Here is a 20,233-nt window from a genome sequence, read left to right as displayed (position 1 = left end):
CTACATATGTTGCGCCACCGTTTTTATTTAAATGTCAATTGCTTAAAAGCGACCATCGCATATTCATGAGCCCGTTTATGGTGTTTCCTATTATGTGTTAGCAATAAACTAGGGGACTTTAAGGCAAAGTTATGTGGTTGTTTTAAATACAGTGTGAAATCCTCTTTGTTTGATGTTTAGTTTGACAATAAACTTCAGCTGGGAGAGGCAATAAACAGCTTGAGGCCTCTTTTTTAAAGAATTGTTCACTATCAGCCAACTTGCTGCTTGTTGTGATATGAGTTGAGCTGAGTTTCCTGCCACCATCTAGTACTCGTATCTCAAATTTTTGCTTGCACGCTAAAGATAAAAATTGTCGGAGTGACAGCTCGTATCTCGAAAAACTGCCAAGTCGGGTCATTCATAAGTCAAGGCACCACTGTACTTGTCTCTCACGGAAATTCCCACTAGATCGTGGATATCTGTAGTACCGTCTCATGTGGGAAAGGATAGCCACAGCCTTAGATGCAGTTTTCAGCTGTTTATTGAACGCCAGAAGAATAGTAAAACACATAACTCAACATCACTGCAGAGCTGCTATCGCCCAGACACTCGCACGCAGACTTGCCCTAGCTTGAGCCAACCGGCCATGAATGTGAGTGGGAATACGACGTTTGTCTATAATATGTGCTGCGATTGGCTGGCGACTCGTCCAGGGTCTAACCCGCCTCTCGCCAAAGTCATCTTGGAGTAAGTCAACAATATAGTTTTCTATTGTGCTTGTAGTGCACTGCGTGGTACTGACAGCTGTTTGTAATATTTTGCCCCTCTCATAAAGCTGAAATGAGATTTTCATCTTTTGAAATGAAAGACTTTATGATGCTATTAAGTTGTAAATCAATAACGATGACATTCTCCCTCCTCCCTCCCTGTCCTACTAGGATAGCAAAAGGCTACCAGACATCTCCCGACCTGCGTCTGACGTGGCTGCAGAACATGGCGGAGAAGCACAACAACAGGAAATGCTACACCGAGGCGGCAATGTGTCTGGTACACGCTGCAGCTCTGGTGGCTGAGTACCTCAGCATGCTAGAGGATCACAAGTACCTGCCTGTTGGCAGCGTTACCTTCCAGGTAAACGCCACAGATATAGACAGAAGATTAGATCATATTGTAAACCCAGGATATAGATTGGTGGAATAGACACCCCTACATGCCTCTCATTGGAAGAGCTCCAAATTTGGTCCTATGTGTCCAGCGGGGGGAGCTGTATGCTCGTAATGCTAAAATAGAAATATGGCTTTAAACTATACAATTATACATATGGTGTGAATGTGTGTGTGTGTGTGTGTGTGTAATATGAGATCCTCATGTGGCTTCTTACCAAAATGCTAAATAAAAATGAATAGTCGTGATGATTGTCCTTTTTTATAAAATGATTATATTATATATTCTTATAGAATAATTAAATACATAAATATGATTTTAAAACCATTGTTAAATAACATCAATATTGTCAATAAGCACAAATTAATATTAAAAACCTGTAGATCAAAATTTACAACAAATAACTTCTAATCGCAGAAACAACGATGACAACATAACCTCATTGGTGCAGGTAATGAAAAAGTGAATGTACTGACTGTGATTTTGATAAGCTATAACACACACACACACACACACATATGTAGCAGTGAGGGGTGTGTGTCCAAGACATCCTGACCTCCAGCAGTCAACAGGTCATTGATTGGAGGGTCATCACATTAGTTCCATTTCCTGCTCCCCCTTTTCAATTCACCCATGTGACTGCTAATTTGATTAAGATGGCTAAGTGATTGATTGGACCCATGGATTTTCCCTCCGCAGAGCATCTCCTCCAATGTCCTGGAGGAGTCGGCCGTGTCGGACGACATCCTGTCCCCCGATGAGGACGGCGTGTGCTCGGGCCGCTGCTTCACCGAGAGCGGCCTCGTGGGATTGCTGGAGCAGGCTGCCGAGCTCTTCAGCAACGTAATAGACAAAACAAGCCATTTTTTTCATCCATTTGTCAATGACTGCATAAAATTGCGTGCTGTACGTCACCATGGTAACCGACTGCACCGCTTTTTGTCTTATCAGGGCGGTCTGTACGAGGCCGTTAACGAGGTCTACAAGGTTATCATTCCTATCTTGGAGGCTCACCGGGACTTCAGGAAGCTGGCGTCCACACACGACAAACTGCAGAGAGCCTTTGATAACATTATTCAGAAGGTAACAAGTGGAGCTTAACTTTAGTGCAAGGTTAAAAATAAGTTTACTGCATGTCATAATGCGATGTAAAAATAATTTTACAAAAAAGTTTGTACCTGCTGATGTGCACTTCAAAGTAAACAAATACAGTGTCCCACAAAAGTTAGTACACCGTCTCAAATTTTTATATATGTTTTCGTTTTCATGGGACAGCACTGAAGAAATGGCACTTTGTCAGTGTAGAGCTTGTATAACAGTGTAAATTTATTGTCCCCTCAAAATACAGCTGGCAACAAATGTGAGTGCACCCCTAAGTGAAACTGTCCAAATTGGGCCCAAAGTGTCAATATATTGTGTGCCCACCATTCTTATCCAGCACTCCCTAACCTTCTTCAACAGAGCATTGCTGGAACGCTCTTTTTAATCTTTATATGCATTTTACTAGCTGAAGCTTAAGTGTTAAGTCAACCACTGTTCATTTTGAGATGTTAAAAACTGTTAAGTGTCGATTAATTTTTTAAATTGTATTTTTTTTTTTTTTGGTCCAGTGTGACGCGTATCTCTTTTTTTTTTTTTTTCATGTCAATGTGAACAGCACAATTCCGATAAAAAAAAAAAATTATTTGACCCAGCCCCTTTCATATGTGGACATAAATGGGATATACATCCGATGCGAGTGCAGTACGTACGCACAAGTTGTGGTCAGCCGACCTATACGTCACAATGGTTCCACAAAACAGATACGCCGCAAAAACAGCGGTGGGCAAAGGAGCAGAAAACAGTCAGTGGTGAAAAAAAGATGCTTAAAACTAACAAATATAAGAAAATGTTGGCTCAGATTGCAAAAAAAAATCCTTGAAATTTCCACATACGCGAGGGGCAATATTTACTTTCATAATATACTCGTGCTTGTGCGCATGTGCAATGTGACGTCCTGTTTGTGCACGTGTGTGATGGCACGGACTCAATCCGTCCACACTAGAAGTCACATTTGTTTTTGTAATGTGAACAACTTGAACGTAGCCTAAGTCTTCGCTGAACTGAATATGCTTATTTTTGGAATGTGGGCCAGAGTAAATGTCACCACAAAACACAACAGATACCTACTTTCACTGCGTGTTAACCAACGTGAGTGTCTGAAGGTCACTTGTAAGTCAAGTTTTTGCTTGCAACACAAAGCAAAAAAATCGACGTTAGCATTTGCTCGTAACTCTGAAAACTCATAATTAAAGTACCTCTGTACCAACATGCAACATCTTTCTCGACTGTGTTTTTAAGTAAAAAAAATTATTTTATTCATTAAGCATCTGTTTCTTTAAAATGCTCCTAAAATGACTGACTGTAGGAGCTCATAAAAGGCCAATAATCGAGCCTCTATGACAATAGTAAGAAATAAAAATGGCTCCGTAATGTCCTACTGTGGGGAATGTCATCATGGAGACGTATCTCTTTGTCCCCGCAGGGCCACAAGAGGATGTTCGGCACTTACTTCCGGGTGGGTTTTTACGGTGGCAAGTTCGGAGACCTGGATGAGCGGGAATTCATTTACAAGGAACCGGCCATCACGCACCTCCCTGAGATATCCCACCGGCTAGAGGTGAGAGACAAAGGCACCGAGCTCTGTATGACGTTTTGTTTGTAAAAGAAGAGCGGGGCTCCTCACCTTGTTTATAGAAACATCCAAACTGAAAAAGAACAGCTAGGTCATGCACTCTCATCTGTGTCTGCCTAAAAATGTAAAAATTTCAGCCTACAAGAATTTCACATGGAACTTGAGAAGCATGCAAGGGGCTGTCTGGCTCTGTATTTGCAAATTATATCGCTCTCGTATAAAATCAGCAGGTCAACCACAGCACGTGACTACAAATTGCGGTTTTTCTCACCCACTCAGACCTGTTTGAGTTCTCTGTTCCTCGCTAGCAGGGAGAAAAAACTATCCGCAATGTATGCATAGGACTGCAGATAGAGATGTAAATTGGCAGAACTCACGTTGTTTTTGAGTAATGAAAAAGAGGTCCCAAACTCTATTAGAATATGTGGCCGACCAATAAAAAAAACGTGCAGCATGCTGCAGTGGCCCCCGGGCCAAACTTTGTGCTCCTGATTTACATGCTCAAAAGAATGTAAATGCATCACTTTAATTGCGGATCAAAGGCGCCATGCCGATAGAGTTGCTGCGTTACTTAAGCAAACGAAAACACTATAAGTGATATTGAATTGAATGGGCGAAGACATCTGTATAATCATAAACAATGATACGCTGCCATATAAAATATGCACGTTTCTCTGGCTTCCAGAACTTTTATGGTCAGTGTTTTGGGGAGGACGTTCTGGTGATGATCAAAGACTCGACGCCTGTCGACAGAAAACAGCTCAACCCCAACAAGGTAAGACACACCTTGTCACTCAAAGGACAGTAGATGTTATTTAAACGCACATATTTTATATTCATACATTCAAATCAGCCGCCTTTCAGCGAAATTTGTCGTTTTGAACTCAAACTAGGCCATTTACGTGAATCATATAGATCCGATGACTTTTTTCTGGGAACTTCGCCGTCGCTCAGGACCTGCTTTGGAAAAGTCACAGGAGTTGACGAGACCAGAAAAAACACTTCTGCTGCTAAGAAGTAACCGTACTTCTACTCCGTTACAATGATCTAAATGTCGCTCGCTACTTTTATTTATCAATTATTGCTTATTTATCAACTATTTCGTGTGCGAGACTACGACTTCGACTTCCGCATTGGCCGCTGTTTGCCCCAATCTAATTTAAGCGCTAGTGACATTTAAGTCTAGTTCACCAATCAAACGACACAAGAAAGTCACATGACCTCACACCTTTAGTCAATTCTTTTCCCGAATGAGAGTGCTTCAAGAGGAGGATGCTTTTCTTGTGGCAAAGCTTGAAGCAGGCATCAGGTACAGGTGGAGACGGGCCTGGCTCAAGTTGGAGGACAAAACAAAAAAGCAAAGAAATGAGGCAATATTTAATTTTAATCTAAAATGTGTACGTCAACATGTACTTGAGCGAAATAAATAAATGTTTTTGAAAATTTGTTTATTTTGCCTTACTGTTCTCTTCAGAGTCGTCGAGATTGCTTAATTTATGTTAAAATAAAAAAATTATCTGCAGGGGCCCGAGGGATCCCCCCAGGAAATCCCCCCCCCCAATGTTTATTTTTGTATTTTTTTGGGTCACATTTTCATGGCTTTGGTGTTTGCATGTCTGTATATTGGAAAAATGTCATCACCACCGCCAAACAAAAATGTCGCAAAAAGAAAACTATATATAGAAATAATGATGCTCTTGTCACAAATTAACTTAGTGTGAAATCTGGGTCTGTTTATTGAAGACAAAGCTGTTATTCTGTTTCAGACCATAACACATTTTGTTTATGGTTTGATGAAACCAAGGTAGAACATTTTGGCCATAATTCCCAAAGAGATGTTTGGCGCAAACATAAAACTACGCCTCATCAAAAGAACACATGTACAGTGAAGCATAGTGGTGGCAGCATCATGCTTTGCAGCTGTTTTTCTTCAGCTGGAACTGGGGCCTTAGTCAAGGGGCAGGGAATTATGAAACTTACTAGAACAGCTAAACTTAATTTGGGGTTAATCAGAGGTACTTTAAATTGTGGCAAGTGTGCGCTGACTCTCATTTAACATGAGTTTGAATGTGATTGGTTCATTCTGAAGACATTCCACATCCCAGTTATAACACCGTGCACACACTTGTGCAACATTATCTCACTTGTTTACTTTTACTCGCAATTGTTTTTTAATTTTAGTTGTACAGGTTGTAGGTCACATTAATGTTGGAAAATATTTTGAAATGATTTTTCTTGGTCACTTTTTTTTTTTACATCCCAAAAACCTGGCATGTCACTGCGCGCTACATACGACTGGCTCCATTCTTTAATCCGTCCCACTGAGCATTTACGTTATCAAAAATCCTGTAATATTTGTTGCATTAATTTTACTGTTTTCTTCCTAAAAAGAGTTAGTTAAAATTTTGTTTTTATTTTTTAGTTTATTTGTCCATCCATCCAGTAGCTTTAACAGGGACGCCCAGACTTCCCTCTCCCCAGCCACTTCCTCCAGCTCTTCCGGGGGGGATCCTGAGGCGTTCCCAGGGCAGCCGAAAGATATAGTCTCTCCAGCGTGTCCTGGGTCGTCCCCGGGGTCTCCTCCCGGTTGGACGTGCCCGGAACACCTCACCGGGGAGGCGTCCGGGAGGCATCCGAAATAGATGCCCCAGCCACCTCATCTGGCTCCTCCCGTATTTTTTTTATTTTTTAATTTAATTTGATTTGTATTTATGTATTCATTTATCTTAATAGTTTTATTGTGTTGATAAAATAATCAAATTTGCATATGTATCTTTTTTTATTGTATTAAATACTTGGTCAATTAATGATCATTAAATTATAAAATGTAATAATTCGAATGCATTTAATATGAAAATAAAGTACATATTTTGCACACATTTGAAAAATGTCATGTAGGTTTTTGTTCAGCCACCCCTGCAATTGAATGATGCAGTTGTACCTAATGAAGTGTCCTGTGAGTGTATATTCTGAACTGCTGTGAACGTCTGTGCAGGCCTATATACAGATTACATACGTGGAGCCGTACTTCGACGACTACGAAATGAAGGACCGGCTGACCAACTTCGAGAAGAACTTCAACCTGCGGCGTTTCATGTACACCACGCCCTTCACCAAAAGTGGGCGTCCGCGGGGTGAGCTCAACGAGCAGTACAAGAGGAAGACCATTCTAACCACCATGCACGCCTTTCCTTACGTCAAGACGCGCATCAACGTCATCCAGAAGGAGGAGGTAGCGCGGCAAGTACGCCGTCCGTATTTGTCGGTCGCCATTAAAGTGATATTTTGTTCCCCCTAGTTTGACCTGACTCCTATTGAGGTGGCCATAGAGGACATGCAGAAGAAAACCAGGGAGCTGGCACTGGCCACGCACAGAGAGCAACCTGATGCTGTCATGTTACAGATGTTGCTGCAAGGTTCAGTGGGAGCCACCGTTAACCAGGTAACACCAGTGTACGTGTATGTGTATGTGTATGTGTGTGTGTGTGTGTGTTTGAATGAGTTTAGTGTGTATGTGTGTGTGTGTGTGTGTGTTTAGCTGCATTTATGTTTGGCCAGGTGTGTGTAAATAAAAATTACCTGAATACATGTTAAAAACCAAACCAAATTAACGTGTTTGGCTTGATTGGTAGTAATTAATTAGTTTAGCTGGGTAAAGTGCCTAAAAGATGAAAAATACACCTCTATATGGATTTATTGCACTTTAGCAGCCAAATCTTCGCTCGAATAGGCGTGTTCATATTGCCCACTAATCATGGAAGTGACGTTATGCGTGTGTCAACTTAACGGTTTCCTCATGTGCATGAAAGTTCACCATATTCACCAAATTCATTACAACAAAAATAAGAACGTTTTACTGTTGCAGAGGAAAAAAATCACCATGAAAAAAGTACAGTATCCCTTTAGAGATAAAGGCCCATTTATTGAACTTCAAATTTAATACAACGGAATGGTATTTAGGCAATGATTCCTTTTTGTACCACTAGAGAGAACCCGCATACTGCACTTTTGATTATTACGCTGATTCCCGATTCTTAGCCACGTACCATTCCTTTGAATGTGGAAAAAGTAAGTGAGCTTTAAAATACTTGTAAAGCGCTTGTAGACGTGACGCCGGAAAAGGCTATTCAAACCTCTCACAAATCCAGCTGGCACAAAAAGTTGAGTGTTTTTCACAAGTCTGTCCTATTAACCCCCAAGTTCCTGTTTTCCCTCTTCATTGTCCCCCGTGTGCTCCCTCTAAACACATCCTGGGGAGCTAAAACATACTGGCAAAAATTAGCTCCATTTAACTTATCACATTTACAATTAGCATTGTAGTGGCAGATTGCAGGTGGGAGACATGATCAAAGCCTTCGTAGCATCCATAACCTTAATCCCCAATCTCCTCCCTCCTCCCTCCACCATTGAGTTAAAACGTAAATTCATGGCCGCCCTCCCTTTCATGTGTCGCGCACGCGCCGCCCAAACTCGAGCTCGCTTTGATGTGATTGCTTCCAGGTCCTGCCGGCGTACTGGATGTCAAGATGAGGCTGCTGTGTTTTATCTCCAAGCATCTAATGTGACAGGTCTCGTCACTCCGTACCCGATGGCTGTGTAACGTACACTCGGTAAACCTCGATGTCTCAGGCGTAATCAGCACAGGAGGCCTCAGTTATCCTTCTGTTTGGGTCCGCAGAACATGAAAGAGGCTCTTTTTTTGGGGGGATTCTAATCAGAGCCGTTTAGCCGCCCCTGTCATAAGGCAGGCAACGTGCGAATGTGATGCGGTGTCGTAACGAATAGGCGTTGGGATAAAACGTCTCATACTGGGAAAATACGAGCCAAATGCTAAGAGCTTCGAGCAGGCGGTCTCTGCTGTAGTTTTTCCCCAAGTTGGAACACCAAGACCAAGCAAAGTGTCCACATTTTTCAAAAGTAGCCTTCAAAATGTGATTTTTTTTTAAAAACATAAATACCCATACATCCATGTGCCATGTACATTTCAGAGCACATTAGTAAGAAATTGAGGAATCAAATCAAATCAAATGCTTGGCTGAGACGAATTGAAGACTTTGGAAAATTTTAAAATTCACTTGTCAAAGTATGACTTTTAAAGGTAAATTGAATATCAAAACAAGAAATTATTGTGTGTTTGTTTTCATAGCGCAGAGAACTTACGAGGAACATGGCAAGTGAATGTTTAAGTGTATGAAAGTATGCAAATGGACCACACTTACTTAATTACACTGGGAAATGTAAAAAAAAATAAAAATAAAATCCACATTCTAAAAACTTGACTTTGACTTGACTGACCCACTTTTGGGTCCAAAGCATTGGAGAATCACTGCTGTAGTGGGGAGCGGTGACAGGAAGCCGTCTCTCATCCCTCCTTTGTTGGTACGCTCCAACATTTGTACGCTTCCTCTCTTAAGCTCCCTTTTCCTTCCTTTGGTTTTGTTTTTGCTTTCTCTTTCTTGAACCTTGACTTGTGTGTTTGGCCCTGTCCTTTCCCCGTTCTAGGGCCCGCTGGAAGTGGCCCAGGTCTTCCTGAATGAGATCCCGGTGGACCCCAAGCTCTTCCGCCACCACAATAAACTGCGGCTTTGTTTCAAGGAGTTTATTATGAGGTAAGATGGCGTCAGCGAAACCGCAATTGACTTACTGAGTGCCGACATGCTGAACCAAAGTAATGCAAGAATGGATCCATGCATCACTTACAATTTTGTTGAAATGCTTAGTTTTTTTTTTACTGCCATCATGAACCTTTATTGTCTGTACAGGAAATGTTCTTTAACTCTGTATGCCAAGTAACCAGAGGTCCATGTTTTGGAATAGGTGGAAAAAAGCTAAATTATGTAATTGATCTATTGAGGCTGGCTGAACTGAGGTCTTGCATAAAATGTGTTGGAATAAGTCACAAGAAGCCAAAGAAAAATAAGTATTTCATTCATTGATGCTCGCCGAACTGCGCTTTCACATGATATGTTCACATGTCTAGCATGACGGCAGTTCATCTTTTCAAACCCGTGTTGCAAAAAGGACAGAAAAAGCAAGCCCTCTGCTGAGTTAATCCTTAGTTTGCTCACTGAACTGAAAGCTCATGTCACGTTGACTTCTCGTGTTACCACAGTGCTGGTTAATCATTTGGTAAATGTTATTGGTTAGAATTAATGCTCGCTGAACTGAAGTCTTGCTTCATATGTTATAACCCACTCGCTGAACTGAAATCTCCCGTAAAATAAGGACCGAACAAACAGCAAAACACATATTTGTGCCGTTGATGCTCACTGAACTAGGATCTCACATCATATGTTAACTTCTGATGTTTGGCAATGTAAGCAGGTCATCTTTTGAAATGGATGCCACAAAAAGCCAAAGAAAAAGCAAAGAATTAATCCTCTGATATCCTGAATGTGAATTAGATGAGATTCCTGTCACTTTAAGAGGTATATTTTTCGCACCATTTATCCCCCAAAGACGCCAGAACTGTGGAATGAATACTATTCAAAGTTGCACATAGATAGAATTAAGAAAATGATCAAAGTAAATATTTCTGCCTTGAATTTTGAAGAGTAACTTTTGAAAGTTACCAAATGGCTGATAATCGCAGATGATTTTAAACTAATCAAACAGGTCGGATGAATGGAAATGAACCTGAGCCATTGTATCGAGCACTGTTCATCCCCCCTCCATGATAGCGCAAGCTTTTATTCTTCACGTTATCACCAAGCTATTTTTCTTCCCATTCAAAGAGTCATTGTTCCCCAGGGATTCATTGTATTTTGAATAATTAAGACGATAATTCGAACCACAGTAATGCGTCTGTTGGAGTGATTTCGGAGGAAGAAAAGTGTGTGTGTGTGTGTGTGTGTGTGTGTGTGTACTGCAGGTGTGTGTTCATTTGGTAAGGCATGGGTCCTTTTTGCCTCCAAAAGGTGGTTTTCATTTTCCAAACCCTTGCATGTCACATTCCGGTCTGCTCTGATTGCTACAAGCAGGATGCAAATATTTACTGTAATTTCCGAAACGGTTCTTATTTTCGATCCCGGGGAATGGGGCCCTTGTGTGACAGCAGGGAAAATGTGAGTGTTAAGTTTATCATCGTGTCGTATTAATTCTAAGCCATTTTCTGCTGTCTAATAGGCAGCCCTGTAACTAATCAGCTTATAATGTTGATTTGGGGGTATGGGGGGGGGGGGGGGGGGGGGGGGGGGGCGGGGTAATTGCTCTTTATGTAATCAGGACTAGCATTATTAAGAATAGGCAGCATGGTGTACCATTGGTTAGCACATCGGCCTCACAGTTCTGAGGTTCAGGGTTCGAATGTTCACAACTTTGTTGCGTGACTGGAAATAAGTAATTGCCTTTCCATTCATTTTACTGGGAAACATTAGCTCGGTGTGTGAACGTTTCGGTTTGTGACTGGAGTTATGGAACAAATTAAATTTGTAAAGTAACATTCCACTGCAGTTTTTTTCCATCCCACACACATACAAAAATTACAAGAATAACATTTATCGAAAATACTAATTATTGTCATGACTGTGTGTTGGGTATGTGCCTTTAAGAGGCGGGGCCTTGTGGGTGGCGTGTCGTCGGTGAGGGAGTCTTATGTGTGAGTGTGCTCAGTGTGTTTGTGTTTTTCTGTGTTTAATAAATGGCTGAAAAGTGCACCGGTGACAGTGGCTCCCCTTTCCCACATGCAAGGGCATTATAGTAAGTGGACTGTAAAAACCCATACAAAATGATTGCGATAAACTGCTGATATCTGCAATGTAGCAGGGATTTCTGTGACAGAGCGGCACTTTCTACCCAAAAATCGGATCTACATTGCAGTGGAAAAGCAGCATGGAGTGCTTATTTGAGCCCAGTCTCACAACCTAAACGCTTTCCAAAGGTTTGAGTGCAGAGCGCAAATGTCATTGTCTCCTCATGCAGTAGCCACCCAGCTTACACGTCAACAGGCCTTGCCTTGGAAAATCCTTCCCTCTGGTCAACCGTTCTCCTCGCCTTGACTATTTACTGTACCGTATACTGTTACTCACCAATTACTTTTCCATATTACCCTCCTTCAAAGTTTAGGGATTAACTGTGACATGTGTTTGTAATCATGGCAGTCTCCTTGATTTCCTGCGGACCGCTTTGTCGTTGTGCAGGACCGCAGTCACTGTCCCGCTTTGGACTCTTTGGTTTATTATAATCTACCGGTGTTCCTCTTTCCTGCACATAATTCCGTGTGTCGGCTCCTGGTGTGCAATTGATTATGCTGTTCCAAACTAATGGACGGAAACATCCAACAAGCATGTCCCTCTTGAGACTGTTTGGCTTGCAAAGGACTGTTAATTTTTGTCAAGTGGATGCAGGCTGCAGTTTGTATAAAGTCGGATTACCCCTAGATTGGTTTGCTTGGAGTCACTGTTGTTTCCGGTTTTTAGGTTTGCGGTCATTACATCATATACAAAAGTCAAGGGGAACGTCTCTTCCAAAAGTTCATTCAGTAAAGGGACCACTTATACAATACAATCCAGATGATTGAGATATTACAATTGAAAATCTACATCGATTACATTGAGAACAAAAGAAGGATCAGTTAATACCCCAAGTCATTAACCCATGGAGGACTGGAGTCAGAATCATAATCAAAGTTGGGAAATTTGTACACAGGTTGATCGAACAGAAAAAACAACCGTTTTTACGTTGTTGTACAACAGTTAACGACTTAAAATTTATGCTGAACCTGAATCTCAACTATTGAGGAAAATCTGAGAAAAACCAAAAACCGAATTTGCATAATAATTTCGAACAAAGGGCACATGTGTTTCTGTCTTGTCTCCTGGTATCTCATTCCCACTCTTTAAACCGTCTCGTCTTTGTTACTCAAATGAGTAGATAGCGGTCCTGTTGCTGGGGTTTCGCCCCGCCTACAGCTCCCTCAAACTCGACTGGTGTTTCTGTCATGTCTCCTGGTATCTCCTCCACACCTTTGCTGAGAGGCATTTCAAACCTTCTCGCTGTGATACATATGAATGTGTCTTCCTGATGCATGCTGAGCAGAACAGAGGTCTTCTTGCTGGATTGTTGCCCTATAGCTACCTCCCCTGTTGTTTTGGTGTCTGCTGGTCATCTACACTTTTGACACTGTGCTGGTAGACACTGCAAATGTTGTAGCCATGGTGCGAACAGATCCTTGAAGAACTGTACTGCTTTATGATTATATGCTACTCCACAAGGACCATAAGACCACGAGAGGGCTTCGATCCACTTTGGATCCATGCTTTTCGTCCTTGCAGGTGTGGCGAGGCGGTCGAGAAGAACAAGCACTTAATCACGTCGGACCAGAAGGAGTACCAGCAGGAGCTGAAGAAGAACTACAACCGCCTGCGTGAGAGCCTGAGGCCGATGCTGGAGAGGAAGATCCCCGAACTGTACAAGCCCATCATCAGACCTCGGCTGGAGAACAGGTGAAGGTCGCTATTACCAAAGGAAGAACAACATAACAGATTTATATCACATTATTACAACAAAAACAACTCTTAATATTTTCCCAACAATAGTTAATGGTAGGTTGCATAAACTAGCATTTTTATTGTGCAATTGCATTAGTTAGCGATGCGTTTAAATAGAAAATAAGCTTTTCCACCCATAATTCCGGTGTACACTGTATCAACATCACTTTTCTGTTCATATAAATTGCAGTGGAACCTCTGAAAATCTGTTCCACGGTCAAATAAAGCATGACCATACAGCTAATACAAGTTTTAAGGAACCTTATGTTCTTATCTGTCATGGAGTTTAAGAATAAGTTAACAACTGCAATGTTAATGTTAAAACAGTGGAACGCTGAATGATAGGAGGGCATAATAAATATTAACAATTAGAAGGCTACATTTGGTAACATTTGATGAGGCATCTAGCAAATAATAAAATAAAAACAATTTAATCAAATAATTGGTTAATCATAATTAAATTAATAGTAATATATGAGCATTATATTTTTCACAAAAATCTGGGTTATTTTTTAAATGGTATATGACTTAAAGCGGGGTACACTACACACACATTTTTAATTTGCGAACTGATTTTTAAAATGTGAGAGACCCCAGACATGGAAAAGTGTCGTTACTGCTTTTATAGTGTGTTGTGTACTCTCGATGACTAACAGAACACCACACACTTAACCATATCTCCACTGACAAACATGAGTCTCCTCTTTCAAATTAATCTTGGTGTTCACCACACCCATAAGGATTTGCCATTGTGAATATTAAACAGGTTTAGCATTTTCGATTGTCAGCCCCAAACATATTTTTTTGAGCAGCACTTAAAACAGGATAATATTTTAGAGACCTCTGACAATCAGGGCTTTGCTGACTTTCATGGAAAATGGGGCGGGAAATGCTCAAATACTTGGTATGTGTCCACCTCGTTACCCTTTGGTATTCCTCCGCAGGGATTCCTTCAAACGTCTGAGTTTCCGCAAAACTCAGGAGGAAGTAGCCTGAGAGGCCATGGCGATACGGCACCTTGTGAAGAGGAGGAATCACTTTTCGGCAGCGACCTCAATACACCACGACAGTTGGTTCACAGTTCTCAAGACAACCAGCAGTGTTAATAATAACAATACATGTTTGTCAATTCTCATAGTGAGCGCGACTTGACTCTTGGAGCACTTCACTGTAACATATCCACGTCCTAATGATGCTGCAAACGTTTTACGGCGTTCTCTATAAGGTCCTTGCTGGCTCAGGACCTGGTTTGTGTGCCAATAATGCTGTCACCTTGTACGTGTATGTGTGTTTGCGAGTGGGTGTGACAATGCTGAGTCACTTACTCAATAAATGATTCTGTTCTGTGCTAAAGGGCTCACTGAAATTCTAATCTCAGCGTTAAACGTGCAATTTAGATGGTTGTATGTTTGAATTTGAGGCTACTATTTTTTTTTTAATTTAACTTATTTGGAGTTATCTGACAAGTTTGCCTGCAGTGGATGGACTTATCTGCACTAGATTATAGGTATAAACTATGACAAAATAGTGTACACATCTTTGAGGAAAAATTGCATTTTATTTTGTAGAAATCTATTTTTAGATAACAGGACATTGGTATTGATGAAAAATACTAATAGTCAGGGTTTGGTACTGATTAAACTGATTAAACGATGTGTTTCACAGTGCCAAATTTATTTTTATTTTTTTCATGTTTTAGAGACTTAATCATTTCAAATGCCACTGCACATAGTTTTTTATGTTTACTTTTTTCTCACAATACATTCCAGGAAATACATTTCCCAAATGGTCCTGTAAATATCTCATTTCACTTAAGACGTGGGTGTGTGGTTCTTTATTTTTATTCAGCTTGTTTATCCAGGGCCCATTTGGTAAATTACACTTTTGTACTGTTTTATAAAATTGGTAATTGTTTACACAGATAACTGTATTAAATACAATTCTATTTTCCAAACCTGTTTTGAGGCATACTAATAAAAGCTGGCATTGAAATGTATTATAATAGTGGGAAAACCACCCACTGACCACAACTTTAGGGATGCCTGCACATTTCAATGAGAATCGATTCACAAAAAAACAAGTGCTCAGTTTTGATTGAGACTGTCAGAGAGAGGTATTAATTTATAAATAGGCTGCTTGTATTAATGTGCCATAGAACTGAACTGTGTGATACTGAGCGGGGCTCATAGAGAGATTTCTGTCAGCATGATTCAATATGGCGGATGTCAATCAAAACTGAGCAATATCTTTGTAAACAGCTCTTGTTCGAGTTCCTAATCCATCGTGTAGGTGTACCCGGCGGCTGTATATGTTTTATCCTTTTCTTTTTATTTTATTTCAATGTTGTTGCTGTGTTTTCCAAAACACAGAAATGTAACTGTCCATGTACTGTACATAAAACAGGCAAAGCACATAAATAAACTGTAAAATGTACAATTGGTGTCACTCATTTTCTTACTATTTCAAGATGAATAATGGTATCATTCTGATATTGTTTTATAAACATTAGGTTAGAAACAAATCAAGTAAAACGTCATGATGGTAAAGGGAGGAAAAACCGATTTATCCCGTCGCATATGAGGCGTCATAATTGTGGGACATTATCAGCAAGAAAACTTCCTTAATGCAATTATTGCGTAATTTATTGCCGACTGGTTAGAGCGTCAGCCTCACAGTTCTGAGGACCCGGGGTCAATCCCCGGCCCCGCCTGTGTGGAGTTTCCACGTTCTCTCCGTGCCTGCGTGGGTTATCTCCGGGCACTCCGGTTTCCTCCCACATTCCAAAAACATGCATTCATTGGAGACTCTTAATTGCCCGTAGGTGTGACTGTGAGTGCGAATGGTTGTTTGTTTGTATGTGCCCTGCGATTGGCTGGAAACCAGTTCAGGGTGTACCCCGCCTCCTGCCTGATGATGGCTGCGATAGGCTCCAGCACGCCCGCGACCCAAGTGAGGAGAAGCGGCTCAGAAAATGAATGGATGGATGTCACTTGGTGAATTCCATTTAGTTGCACATTAGATTATCGTCAACTAAAGCCGTTTAACAAGAAAGAGACATCTACACGGTAAAAGAACTACAATTCCCTCCCGTCGCTTATATTAGACGTCATCACATTTCGACAGCTTTGGCGGTCTGTTACGTCTGTCGGTAAGGCTCAGTCAGCGGAATATTGAAAGCTTTTTGTAAAGTCTCTCCATTCTTTTGTACATTATACCGCTATTTATTCAACGGTAGGTACTAACATTCAAATAAAAACGAAGTCACGTTAGTCGGACATCTTGTCACGCCGTAATATCAGTCGGGGTTCATTTGTCAAGGCAAAGGAAAGCCAAGTTTGTGCTCAACTTCGAATCACTGCGCATGCGTGAACTGTCATGTCTTTCCCAATGTAGTTTAAATGTTAACGATAAAGTCATTTTACTGTCACGCGAACGTGTCACTGTTAATTCCTGGTCGTTTACCAACAAATGTATGTGACATGGAGGCGGAAGAGACTGACTTAAACCCCGATAAAGACGACCTCCCACTTTGTGCCAATACCAACCACATGCTAGTCAAGCACTATGCTCTGGACCTGACTGTTCATTTTGACAGGAAAGTCATCAGTGGCAGTGTGGTTCTGTTCCTGGAACCAACTGCTGCTGGAGAACCTGAGGAACATTACGAGACCCACACTGCTCTGTTGAAAAAGAATGACCAGTGTTCAAATGATCCACCAGGGGTTGGGACAGCAACCTATCATATCAAGAGCTCACCCGATCGTCATTTCACCTTAGTGCTGGACTGCTGTGATGTCACTGTGTCAAAGGTGGAGCAAGTGGACATCACCTTCTTGTCGGACTCCTTTCCCGGGGTCCGGCCCCGTGACCTCATCCGCGAGCTGACCTCCATGCCTTCTGCTCTGTGGAGGCGGCAGAAGGAGCTCTTCTCAGCGTGCGGCCGTGCCCCTGGTGTTGATGGCGGCCTGCTGCATTTTCACACCGACCGCTGGAGTCTGCAGGTGTGGAAGCAGGAGGTCTCCTCCCCACGTGAGTTCCCCCGGGCCTTCAGGATCTGGTACGAAACAAAGCCTACTGGGGGTTCCGTGAGGTGGACCAAAGACCAGGACAACAGGTGGGTCAAAAGGACAGTGGACAGTCTGATAATTCAGTGTTTCCCAACCTTTATTGGGGCAAGGCACATCATTTTAACCATAGAAAAATCAAATAGCACACCAAACAAAAAGGTCACATAAAGTGTAGACAGTATAATCCCTCGCTTATGTTTTGTTATTTTTATTATTAATTATTATTAATTATCGATCGGTTACGTTCCAGACCACACCTACAATAGACGAAATCTGCAAAGTAGTTACCAAGTATTTATAGTTTTATCTACTTTTATTTTAAAGTTTCATGCATACACTTCATCACCAACACAGGGTAATTTTACATTCTGTGGAAAAGCATTTCATCGCTCTCCCTGTCACTGTACGTCGCTAGCATAAATACTGTATGCGCGATTGGATTTTGGACCAATTCAGGGTGTTGCTCACCTCTCGCCAGTGTCAGCAGTGTTAGGCTCAAGCTTGAACAGGTTTGTTTTACATTTGAGGCTTTTTTCTTTTTTTCTTTTTGGTTGAACCCCAAATTATACCACTTATTTGGGGCGTTTGCCTGAATTACATCTCCCATTCATTATTCATTCCAGGGCGTGCGTGTACACCGCCGGCTCCCCCATCAACAACCGAGCCCTCTTCCCCTGCCAGGAGCCGCCTGTTGCCATGTCAACGTGGCAGGCCACGGTGCGGGCCCCCCGCGACTGTGTGGTCTTGATGAGCGGGGAGGAGCAGGTCGCGCCTGCTGAAGATGGGGACACAAGTGAGGCTTTTTTTAAATGTATTTATTTTGTAAAAATTTTTAAATACTGTTGCCTGTCATCTTTCTTGGTCAACTACCTCGTGTTGGTTGTGTAAGAGGTTTTGTGTTGAAAAAGACTGTCCTTTTCTTTTATTGATATTACAATGCTACCATTCAATTGTTACATTTTCTATTTAGGAGAAACTGTGTCAATTCATAATCAGAATCATCTTTATTTGTCAAGTATGTCCAAAAAACACACAAGGAATTTGTCTCCGGTAATTGGAGCTGCTCTAGTATGACAACAGACAGTCAATTGACAGAGAAGACCTTTGAGACATAAAGACATTGAGAAAAACAGTCACTGAGCGATAAAGGATTGCTAGTTATCTGGTAATGCCGGTACATTAAAAAAAACATTTTGACAGTTGTGCAAAAAGATGCAGAGTCCTCTAGCACTTAGAGCAGTTCGAATGACTAATATTACAATAGTCCGGTGCAATGACCATAGTGCAAAGGGCGCCGAGACTTCAAGCGAGTAGTACGATAGTCTAGGACAATGTTGATTGTGCAAAATGTTGCTGATAATCCTAAAAAAAATTCTTCTAAAAATAAAACTTTGTAGAATTTTTGAATAAGAAATCTTGCATTACAACTTTTTTTCCTATCATTATAACCTAGAATAAAGTGACTTTTTCCAAATATTATAACAAATTACAATAAACAAGCGTCTTCGGTGGAGTGCAAGGTCCGTGTTATGACGATTACACGTCTCGGTGCTCTCCTTACTGTTCAGAATGAATTTGTCCCACACTTTCGGCATCTTTTTTTATCTCATTCTTCATCTCTATTTATCATCACCCTCCAGCCCAGTGAAGCTTTTTGGGAGCGTCTCTGTGGTTCAATTATTGGAAAAACTTAAAAATCTGTTGTTCATAGTTTTGCTTTTCAATGTGTTTTTATGAGGTGCCAATGCGAATTTTGACTCACAAATTGCAATGCTCATCTGCTTATTTTGACCCTTGGAAGAAACGTGTCCCCAAACAAGAAGCGTCCCTTTTCCATTTATTTCATGTAAGCTTCTCACGTATGACTTTTTACAAGCCTTTGTCTGTGTTCTCCGCAGGTTTGTTGATGTGGAATTACTACGTCACAATGCCCATGCCTGCCTCCACCTTCACCTTGGCAGTAGGCCACTGGCAACAAGTCCTTGCTCAGCTTCCTCCTGCGTGTGGAAAAGGGGGGAGGGAAAGGTCGCATGAGTTTGGGGAGTCCGTCCCCGTGTCCTCACACGGAGGTTCAAGCAGTGAAGTAGCAAAAGCCTCCAGCCTCTACACTGACAGGTAGCGTATTCTTTTTGTTTTTTTGTTTTTGTTTTTGTTTTTGTTTTTTTTTGGTTACTATTTGCTTTTTATTTTAGCAAGACCTCCTTCTTTCCTGGCGTCATCATACCAAGTCTGGCCTTTCCACATTCCATGACAAACCTTTCCCTTTTCATTCCCCCCTAACATGATGAGGTTTAGGGCGCAGCAGCTCTCGGTCGGCCTTTTTATGACAAATACATCAAAGTGTTGAAAATTCCACACTCTGGATTCAGTGCCCAGTAGAAATTATCTTTGGAGAGCAAACAAGTAAAGCAGACACACATTTTTATGGATACAGGATACAGTGAGTGACTGGTTTGCAGGGCCCAGTTGGACTAGGGTCCCCACTCCTTAGCCCTGTTGCGTCTGCCAATGATTTCCAGTAAGCCTCCTCCTCCCGCCCTGGTTTTCCTCCCGTGGCAGTCCAACCGTAGCCTGCCGCCGGCCTCAGGAATCTCCCACTACAAGGCAGGCCTTTATTTTCAGTGAATGGCTGGAAGGAAACTTGGACACGGCTCGCAAACCCTTGGATACGTAGTCAGCACTGGTTGTTGCGTTTAGAAAGAATACGATTGCATAGTGACACCTTGATATTTTTAGGAGCGGTTAGGTATATAGTCCATATTTCCATGGCTTTCATTCCCACGCCTAGAACAAAGAGACAGCACACATGGAATGAGTATTGTAGCTCACGCATGCTGTGTGCCTAACCTATTAAAAGG

The 20,233-nt window shown here is 41.6% G+C and overlaps 2 protein-coding genes across 7 annotated transcripts in view; both read left to right on the top strand.

Annotated features, from left to right (window-relative positions):
• Positions 1–15,744, top strand: part of dock8 (dedicator of cytokinesis 8) — a 90,850-nt gene extending 75,106 nt beyond the window's left edge. For all 3 annotated transcript variants that reach the window (XM_061767828.1, XM_061767827.1, XM_061767829.1), the window contains 10 exons: positions 921–1,113; positions 1,846–1,989; positions 2,098–2,229; positions 3,671–3,805; positions 4,506–4,595; positions 6,816–7,052; positions 7,119–7,262; positions 9,323–9,429; positions 13,093–13,263; positions 14,253–15,744. In XM_061767828.1, the coding sequence (XP_061623812.1) occupies positions 921–1,113; positions 1,846–1,989; positions 2,098–2,229; positions 3,671–3,805; positions 4,506–4,595; positions 6,816–7,052; positions 7,119–7,262; positions 9,323–9,429; positions 13,093–13,263; positions 14,253–14,304 (1,405 nt within the window). In that variant the 3' untranslated portion in view covers positions 14,305–15,744. The remainder of the gene's footprint in view (positions 1–920; positions 1,114–1,845; positions 1,990–2,097; positions 2,230–3,670; positions 3,806–4,505; positions 4,596–6,815; positions 7,053–7,118; positions 7,263–9,322; positions 9,430–13,092; positions 13,264–14,252) is intronic.
• A 666-nt stretch (positions 15,745–16,410) lies between these two features.
• Positions 16,411–20,233, top strand: part of aopep (aminopeptidase O (putative)) — a 96,407-nt gene continuing 92,584 nt past the window's right edge. For 2 of the 4 annotated variants that reach the window (XM_061767819.1, XM_061767820.1), the window contains exons 1-3: positions 16,412–17,422; positions 17,999–18,168; positions 19,274–19,490. In XM_061767819.1, the coding sequence (XP_061623803.1) occupies positions 16,707–17,422; positions 17,999–18,168; positions 19,274–19,490 (1,103 nt within the window). In that variant the 5' untranslated portion in view covers positions 16,412–16,706. Of the gene's footprint in view, positions 17,423–17,998; positions 18,169–19,273; positions 19,491–20,233 lie in introns of all 4 variants that reach the window. The other 2 variants (XM_061767818.1, XM_061767821.1) reach the window with 2 other exon arrangements.

Source organism: Phyllopteryx taeniolatus, chromosome 3, assembly GCF_024500385.1.
Source record: "Phyllopteryx taeniolatus isolate TA_2022b chromosome 3, UOR_Ptae_1.2, whole genome shotgun sequence".
Classification (NCBI taxonomy): domain Eukaryota; kingdom Metazoa; phylum Chordata; class Actinopteri; order Syngnathiformes; family Syngnathidae; genus Phyllopteryx; species Phyllopteryx taeniolatus.
Note: the sequence above shows the minus strand (reverse complement) of the source record. Positions and strands in the feature narration are given on the sequence as shown.